The 9,442-nt window shown below is 35.8% G+C and overlaps 1 protein-coding gene across 4 annotated transcripts; it reads left to right on the top strand.

Annotated features, from left to right (window-relative positions):
• The first annotated feature begins 960 nt into the window (after positions 1-960).
• LOC121862388 lies at positions 961-7,294 on the top strand. Of its 4 annotated transcripts, none has more exons than XR_006088221.1 (7): positions 961-2,707; positions 2,803-2,892; positions 2,976-3,182; positions 3,336-3,623; positions 3,788-3,966; positions 4,102-4,247; positions 6,017-7,294. XR_006088221.1 is itself a non-coding variant. In XM_042360653.1 (5 exons), exons 2-4 carry the CDS (start codon positions 2,881-2,883, stop codon positions 3,858-3,860), a joined length of 663 nt encoding a protein of 220 aa, XP_042216587.1. In that variant the 5' UTR covers positions 961-2,707; positions 2,803-2,880; the 3' UTR covers positions 3,861-3,966; positions 4,102-4,396. The 4 variants fall into 4 exon arrangements, 2 of the variants coding, with proteins under 2 accessions (XP_042216587.1, XP_042216588.1); XR_006088222.1 differs by having other exon boundaries at positions 4,102-4,264; XM_042360653.1 differs by lacking the exon at positions 6,017-7,294 and having other exon boundaries at positions 2,803-3,182; positions 4,102-4,396.
• The last annotated feature ends 2,148 nt before the right edge of the window (positions 7,295-9,442 follow it).

Below are 9,442 nucleotides of genomic sequence, written 5' to 3'. Positions count from 1 at the left end.
TTATTGTTGAAATTTCGTCTTTTGATGTGGAAATTCGTGGTATTTGTATAACTATTTTTTTATACAAGTATACAATTGTAACAATGAATCATCCAAAGCGAGTGAGAAAGCTAATAACCCTTGAAACTAATTAAGAAATCATGAAGAAACGTGAGAATGGAACAAGCATTGCGAAACTTAGTGATGAATATGGGATGGCTAAATCGACTATATGTACGATTTTGAAGAATAAAGAGGAGTTAAAAACTGTGCAAGTGGCTAAGGGAATCTTTAGACTTAGCAAAGCAAGGTGTAATGTGATTGAAGAGATGGAATATTTACTCTTACTGTGGATAAAGGAGAAAGAAATGGCAGGTGATAGCATTAAAGAAGCTATAATTTGTGAGAAGGCCAAACAATTGTTTGAGGACCTTAAAGCCAAGACTCCCAGTGGAAGTGATAGTGCTGTGCCAGTGTTTAGGGGTACCTGCATGCTGAACAACACTAAGGTAAGATAAAGTACCGTATTTTTTACATTTTCCACAGAAAATTTTCAGTGTTAAGTGGTTGTATTTGGGGGCCTGGGACGGATTAATCCTATAACGAACGAGGTTCTAGAACCAATTCGATTCGTTATATATATATAAAACCTCGATAAATCGGACTTCAATATATATTCAATATATATCGGAATTTGCTTTTTTCGGACTCAGAGATGCTCTGGTCACCAGATAGGCCTATACATAAAAAAAATAACGTAATAAATCCATGTTTTAAGAAATGGGGAAGATTAATAAAAGATTCTTGTGAAATGAAGAACACTTACTGAATACTGTACAGTGGTCTAATCAGATTTGCTATAGGCCTACTGAGAACTAAGACACTTGAGTATGTAAGCAGGCTGGGGCTGATCAGGTGTTGCCACATTTGTCAGCTTTATTTATTTATTCAGTATTATATTCTCATATGATTGGCCTCTTATGGTTTATGGTTCATCATGATTAACATAGCATCTTCAGTAATAGAGAAAAATACAATACAGTACTGTATGTAATTTGTAATATGACTTGAAAATAAAAGGATAAGCTGCATCAGGTTATTTACTCAAGATGTGTTATTGTGAGAGCTTTCAGCAAACTGGCTTACAACAGGGTCACTATAACACAGTGTATAGTAATTGATATGAAGTTACCTTTCTAAAAACGTTATTTACTACCTGTGAGTGTTATATGATGACTCAGTTTGGCTACTTGTACACTTAGACAAATGATTAATGAATAAACCAGGGTATATGCTGATACATAAAACTTTACACTACAATATTGCTTATCAAGTGATGGTAAATACACTACAATAGTATTTATTAAGTGGTGATAAATACACTACAATAGTATTTAAGCAGTGTTGTACGTTGACGCCGTTAATTTAACGCCATCAATGGACGGCGGCAACTTTTTGTTAACGCTGACGCCATAAATTTTTGGGGCAGGTGACGCAGTCAACTTTTCACCCGAGCGGAGCGTCAATTTGTTCGTCAACTTGTAAAATTTTTTCTTTTTCCAAGTTCGATTTTCAATTATCTTGCTATAAAGACGACCGGGAGAAATTTTGCCACGCCCACCAGCCGCGCACCTGCGCAGCTTTCTACAGATTTGAATTTTCAAGTTTGAACCAGAATTGTACTTGCTTCCTGACCGTTAGCATTGTGGTGTGAAAATGTGCGACCGAAAACATGATTCACAACGGAGCCGGCGGCGAGAGGGGCGCTGTTGCACCCGGGACAGTGCAGAGCAGGGGCACTGGGGCAGTGTGGTGAGGAGCGCGAGGGGTAGTGTGTGTTTGCGCAGAGTGGTGGCAAGGCAGCGTGTTGAGTGTGCAGAAGAGGGTAGTGACTGTGTCAATGGTGACCAGTGGTGATCAAGCGAGTAACGCCAGCCTCCAGATCCAGGCTAATACCTCCAGCTCTGCCACAAGTGAGATGTCCCAATCCTCCCGGGACAAGGAAGGGCGACAGGGGACCGGGAATGTCCAGCCAAATCGAGGTCCTTGGCCCTACATCAGCAAGTACTTCAAGTATGTCTCCTTCAAGGGGGACACCTTGTACTGCCAGTGCCAGATGTGTCTGCCCGCAAAGAAGATGTTCTCTTGCACCGAGAAGTCGCAGAATGGCCTGAAAAGTCACTACCAGCACATTCCTGCCTCCTGCTTTAAGGAATTCAAGTACTGTATGGCCGAAGGCAGCAAGGCATCCAGGTCGAAGAAGCGACCCCTTGAGCAAGAAGGCCAGAACAAGAGGAAGAGGAAGGAGTTGGTGCAGCCTACCTTGACGGCCGCCCTGGCAGGGCCGTCGAAGTACAGCCAGTCTTTCATAGACGATACGGTAATTTAACTATTTAAGTTTATTTATTATTTTTTTCTACACAGTTTTTAATCAATCCTTCATTCATTGGGAAGCATTTCATGCAGTTGACTACTGAATTCAGTGAATTGATGTCAAGACTGAAAATTCAATAATTTTATTAAAATCTAAACTATTTAAATGTAACAATTTGTGATTTTAAATTGATACATTCCTTCTGTTCTAACAGATCATCGACTTCGTCATAGAAGACATGCTGTCGATGAGCGTGGTGGAGTCACGTGCCTTCAACGAGCTTGTCAACCTTATACCTGGCCACAACAAGAACTCTATGATCAGAAGAAAAGTCATTAAGCGTATTGAAGACAGGTATTGTCCTATTATTTTTTAATTAGATTTTATTTGTAACTTTTTTAAATGTACATAAAATAATTAAATGTTATAATTTTATTTTAATTTTTCAGTTATGAGCTTCAAAAGGAGCAGCTCTAAAACACCCTGAGCAATTTGCCTTGTGTTGCCACAACTGCCGACGCTTGGACATGCAGAAACAGGTGTGTACTAAATGTTGTTTTTGTAGACTTCCCTTTTATAAATTGTCAACATTATATTTGATATTTATTTTGTTTTATTTCAGGTCTTACTTGGGCACAACAGTCCACTGGATTGACCCCGAGGCCTTAAAAAGGCAGCAAAGGGTGTTGGCCTATCAACGTTTGCTGGGCAGACACACATACGACCACTTAGCCAAGACCATCCATGACATCCATTTCATTTTTGGCATTACCAACAACGTCGTCAGCACCACCACAGACAACGGCACCAATTTCGTCAAGGCATTCAGGTAAGTTACATTTTAAATTAAAATGAAATTTCAGTTTTATTTCACTTTTAACCAAATTTTAAATTAAGAAAAAAACAACACCCAACCAGTGTAACATAATTAAATATGCAGTTTTTAAATTTAATTTTTAACAACTTCTCTTTTGCTCTTCAGTGTCTTTGGCGAGCCTGATGAAGACTGGGTACTGGTAGAGGACCCCCCTCAGGTGGAGCCTGACGACGAAGGCGAATCAGACGACCATGTCGAGGTGGATGATGTGGCAGCTATTCTGGCCAATGGAGAGGAGACTCTCTATGAGCTGCCCAAGCACTTGAGGTACACCGCCCACACCCTGAACCTTGTGGCCACCACTGACGCCGAGAAGGCCTTCTCCGACAACAACTACAAGGCCAACCATTCTGCCTTTGGCAAGGCTCTCTCTCTTTGGAACAAGCAGCATAGGTAAGTTCAAATTGCATAAAAAAATAAATTAATTATAATTCTATCAAAAAATAAAAAATGAAATTTGAGATTTTCATTAGTTAAAAATTAAAAAAAAAGTTTTGATCTAAAGAAAAAATTCTTAACTGTTTAAACTTATAATTACAAAACAATGAACATTTTAGGAGTTCCCAAGCCTCAGACATCATGAGTCAGGAGGTTGGGAAGCTGCTTGTCGAGCCCAACGCCACCAGGTGAAACTCGGTGTACGACGCGGTCGTCAGGCTGGTCAACATGTTTGACAACAAAGAGACGGACCTTCAGAATGCATGTCGAAAACTGGAAATTCATTTCTTTACAACATGTAAGTTAACAAATGTAAATTAATTAAATTATACAAATTAATTAAATCATTATTTTAAATTAAAATAAATTCATTACAGTATTATTAAGTTTACTAAGTTTTACAGACAAATTGTGAACACAATTTTTGTTTCAGACGACATTGCATTCTTAAGGGAGTACAAAGATGTCATGGGTCCCATTGCCGTCGGTTTGAATTTCCTGCAAGGGGAGGAAATGATCTACTTGGGCTGCCTGTTGCCCACGTTCGCCAGTGTCCTCAACAGTCTCGCGGCAAAGGAGGTGGACAATTACCTTGAGTACTGCAAGACCCTAGTTCACAGTCTTATCCAGGGCTTGAAGAAAAGATAATTGCTGTATTAAAATTTTACATTTGAAAAGCAGCATGTTTAAAAATTGAAAAATACAGTCAACCCTCACTTTATGCAGGGTACCGCGGAAAGTGAGAAACGCGTAAAGTGAATAACATAACATATGGGATTAAATGAAATAGAGACCAGCTGACCCCCAAACTCCACTTTTTCCAACACAATACCTATGTTCTAGTAAAAATAACATCTTAAATTTATGATGGTACATGCACACAATTAATACTTAAGAGAAATAGAGAAATACAGTCGCCAAGTTAATGTCCATTCAAATAATGGACTCCACTCCCTCCCCCTCTTCTCACAGTACACTCACTGGCTCTTCCCTCTGAGAAATTTTGGGGGGAAAACCAGGTATAGTAATAAATAATACCTCAAACTAAAGTTAGGATAATATAATTGACATTGCTGGATTCCTTGTAAGAGAAGGAATATTTTGAATATAAATGTCATATATTTTTCACAAAAGATAACATATTTACTCAGAGTAAACGTTACATCTAAAATTTGTATGTCTAATGCAAAATCTATGATGTTTATATTCAAAATGATCATCAAATTGTAAGAATTCCAGCAATGTAAATTATATTCTGGCCGGGTAATTTGTATGAATTTTATGAGCTAAAACAAATATCTTCAGTTAATAAAAAAAAAAATATTCTTCAGACACTATCTGTCAATCAAAGTACCCCACCTTTCCTCCCCCCTCTTCCAACAAGCCAGATGGTCAGTCCATCCCAACCCTCCCCCCCCACCTCCCACCAACCCACCCTTCAAGAGAAAGAGTGGGTGAAAAAACTAGATTTTAACATTTAGTATTAAATAATACCTCAGATTAAAGTTAGGATAATATAATTGACATTGCTGGATTCCTTGTAAGACCAGGAATATTTTGAATATAAATGTCATATATTTTGCACAAAAGATAACATATTTACTCAGAGTAAACATTATATCTAAAAATTTTATGTCTAATGCAAAATATATGATGTTTATATTCAAAATGATCATCAAATTGTAAGAATTCCAGCAATGTAAATTATATTCTGGCCGGGTAATTTGTATGAATTTTATGAGCTAAAATAAAAATCTTCAGTTAATAAAAAAAAAATATTCTTCACACATGCCAGGTGGTCGGTCGCCGGTCCCTCCCTCCCCCCCACCCCCCACCAACCGTCCCTACTAGATAAATGTGTGGGAATACCAGACTGTTTACCTTTTTAGTAATAAATAATAAATCAGACTAAAGTTAGGATAATATAATTGACATTGCTGGATTCCTTGTAAGACCAGGAATATTTTGAATATAAATGTCATATATTTTGCACAAAAGATAACATATTTACTCAGAGTAAACATTATATCTAAAATTTGTATGTCTAATGCAAAATCTATGATGTTTATATTCAAAATGATCATCAAATTGTAAGAATTCCAGCAATGTAAATTATATTCTGGCCGGATATTTGTATGAATTTTATGAGCTAAATAAAAAATTATACTTCACCCGTGTAAAGGGGTATACCCACCGCGGAATGTGAGCATCCTGGGTTCTGGCAGGGCACCGTGTAAACGTGGAAACGCGGAATGTGGGACCGCGTAAAGTGAGGGTTGACTGTATCTATGAATAATAAAATGAAATTATTAACTGATTTTTTATTTACATCTCTCGTCTTATTGTAGGTTTGGCTACCTCTTCCACGACATGGACTGCACCCCAACTACAGGCTGTCACGCTGGCTCATCAACATTAATGCAGAGGAAGTCAGGAAAAAGGCCACCAACCAGCTGTCCAGGTTGGTGGAGAAGTCCGTGCACGAGACTGAGAGCAGCAGCAGCAGTGAGGGAGACGACAAAGACCATGACGTGGAGGACGAATTGTCCCAGACCCGACCCTGTACGAGACCCCCTGCACGAATGAAAAAGACAGTGACCTTTTCAAGCGTTTCCTGGGGGAGAAACCTTTGAAAAAAACTTTTGACAAGGACACCTTCCCCAACAAGGCCATGAGGGAGCTGTTCATCAAATACAACACCCCCATCCCCTCTAGTGCTGCCGTGGAGCTCATGTTCTCCATGGGCAAGTACGTCTTGAAGCCCAAGCGCAGCAGAATGAGCGACAAGCATTTTGAGTTGCTAATATTCTTGAGGGGGGAACAAATGAATAATTAAAATTATATAATATAAATCATAATAAATTATTAAAAATGAATGAATATTTTTTTATTTTGCATATGTTACTCCCATACACAGGAGAATATGCATTTTGGGGCTGCATTTGTACGTCACTGAAAACTCGTTGACGCTAGGTGTTGACGCTGACGCTACCAGCGTCAATTTATTAATCTTTTTCGCCAACACTGATGGCATCAAATTTCTCGGCGGTTTACGCTGACAGCGCCACTTTTTTCTTGTTGACGAGTACAACACTGTATTTAAGTGATGATAAATTCACATCTGTACTGTACTATTTTACTAAGTGTTGAAGACAGACATTGTGGTAAGCAAATCAGCTGTTTGCTCTTTGTAAACATATGACTCCGTTCAGAGTGGGATTCTTTATTTCAGGAAAGCCGATTCTTTTAGGATAATATTTTATCACCCTGGCACCAAATGATCCTAAATTATATGAGAATTATTGTAAAATTGCATAAAGAAGTGTTAAAGGAATCTTGGGGGAAGAATACCCACCTGTGCTACCCCTCCTCCCCTCTGCTCCCAGATAAACATTCGTCTTCCACATACTTATTTGTTCTTATTTTTATCTTTATAGTACTGTACAGTATACAGTTTTCTCTTTATTCATAAGACAAATTCAGTGGTTACTTACATATAACACTTTACAGTAAATAATAATCATCTCGGTGACAACCAGACTTACTGGGGGTATATGTCTGATTTTCAACCCAGAGTTGTATTTCATATTTTTTTTTATTGTTGATGTAATATTCTTTTAATAACCTTGTTATGCACTTAAAGACCTTAGTTGTTGAAGTGCAGTAATAACATAACAACAACTGATTTTCTTTAAACAGTTCAGGTAAGCAGTGTTATCTCCAACCCCCTCCCCCCATATTCGTATTTTTCGGACTGGAGCCTGTCCCAATTAGTCCTATTTATCGTGTATATATATATATATATATATATTATATATATATATATATATATATATATATATATATATATATATATATATATATATATATATATATATATATATATATATATATATATATATATATATATATATATATATATATATATATATATACAGTGAGTTCTGCTATAACGCGTGTTTTGATAACGCGAATTTGCTCTAACGCGATTTATGAATTCGGAACAATATTTGTATAACGCGATCGCTTGTTTGCTATAACGCGATTTTTGCTTACTATTTCTCCAATTTTGTGGTATTAACTGTGAATATGGTAAAGAAGAATATCTCCAAAAAGCATTCTGATGATAGAATTCCCGGTGATTATCGTAAAAGAAAGGATATAACACTTGAAGAGAAGCTTGATGTTATCAACCTCAAAATCACCCTTCTCCCCCATCAAGTTACATTCATATTTTTTCAAGGTAAAGTGTTAAATTTACTGTATGATTTCATTATTAGATATGAATGTAACATTTATTTAGACTGTGCTATCCTTTGTGTTAGGCTAACTACTAAATTTTTTCGATTTCGAGTAATCTGCACCTAACCCTATTTTCTCCATAAGCCCTGTTATTTCTATTACGCGATTTTCTATAACACGATATTTTACAAGAACACAATTATAGTTATAGAACTAACTATATATATATATATATATAATATATATATATATATATATATATATATATATATATATATATATATATATATATATATATATATATATATATATATATATATATATATATATATATATATATATATATATATATATATATATATATATATATATATATATATATATATATATATATATATACATATTTGAAATTTGAACCTCTTTAAAAAATTTCATAGTAAAAACCACAATAAATAATACCAGCTTTTAATAACATGTCAATAAAAAAATATTTATTTCTCACAAAATTCAATATCATTACTGTGTGTACTGATAAGAATATTCTCCAAGCATCTTCCTGCTCAGTGAGATACTGTATTACATACACAATAAACGTTTTGAAAGTAGCAGGACTTTTCAGTGCTATTAAGCATTAAGTGTCTTCAAATATTGGTGAAGTAACTCCTTTAGAAGTGATTTAAAAAGTTAATTTGCTCTAAGTAGTCCTTGTTATTATCAACTATGTATATTTAGGTAAATGTGCATTACTTTCCTATTACTGTACTAACTTGGATCATATATCTTCTATTCCATTGTTGTTAATAAGAGTTAATACCCTGCCAGTAAATGGAAAGTTAATCATGCAATTGAAAATTAATAAATAAAGGCATTCACCAACTACAAAGTATACAGTATTTCTCTCCAAATTAACTTGGACAAAATGTGGATGCAGATGTCACCCGATGCCAGGGGTGATAGAATAGTTTTTCCTCTCCTTCGTAATGGTGAGCTTAATGTAATTCAATTAACAAACCTTCTAGTAGCCAACAGATACTTCTTTAATAAAACATTGGCATTACATAAAAAAAAATCTCAACTGCTATATAATGTGTTTTCTCTCTCTGGGTTTATTCCTTGTCTGATATGCATAAGTAAAGTTGAATGTGGGTAAAGTACTGTGCTCTGTGACATGAGCATCAGTAAACAACTTATAAAAGACATACTGTACTGTACTTTTAGCAGTATTAATACAATACTCTGCATGAATTAGTTATTGACTGCTATATATATTAACTGGATATATTATCAATAAATTGTAAATTAAAATTAAGTCAGATGTATCAGTGATGTACTGCAACACAATTATAATTTCTTCATATGGTAATTTAACAGCCAGATATATGTACAGTCTCCAAAAAGTATCATTAGCCCTGGAGTTGATGTGATTCGAGGCTTTCCGAGCAATGTTACTTGACCTGTTTCTGAACGGTTCGTAGTTCTACATCCGTGACCTTTGAGCATGAATGAGCGTATATGTTTTGGAACAATGTGTA

The sequence above is a fragment of the Homarus americanus genome, unplaced genomic scaffold (genome assembly GCF_018991925.1).
Source record: "Homarus americanus isolate GMGI-L3 unplaced genomic scaffold, GMGI_Hamer_2.0 scaffold31037, whole genome shotgun sequence".
NCBI lineage: Eukaryota > Metazoa > Arthropoda > Malacostraca > Decapoda > Nephropidae > Homarus > Homarus americanus.
This window is presented reverse-complemented; position numbering and strand designations above follow the sequence as displayed.

Excerpts from the sequence above, each read along its gene's own strand:
- LOC121862388 (XM_042360653.1), top strand. The coding sequence starts at position 2,881 with ATGCAGAAACAGGTGTGTACTAAATGTTGTTTTTGTAGACTTCCCTTT. Across the intron at positions 3,183-3,335 it reads AATTTCGTCAAGGCATTCAG|TGTCTTTGGCGAGCCTGATG; the intron begins GTAAGTTACATT and ends TTTGCTCTTCAG. Across the intron at positions 3,624-3,787 it reads CTTTGGAACAAGCAGCATAG|GAGTTCCCAAGCCTCAGACA; the intron begins GTAAGTTCAAAT and ends TGAACATTTTAG.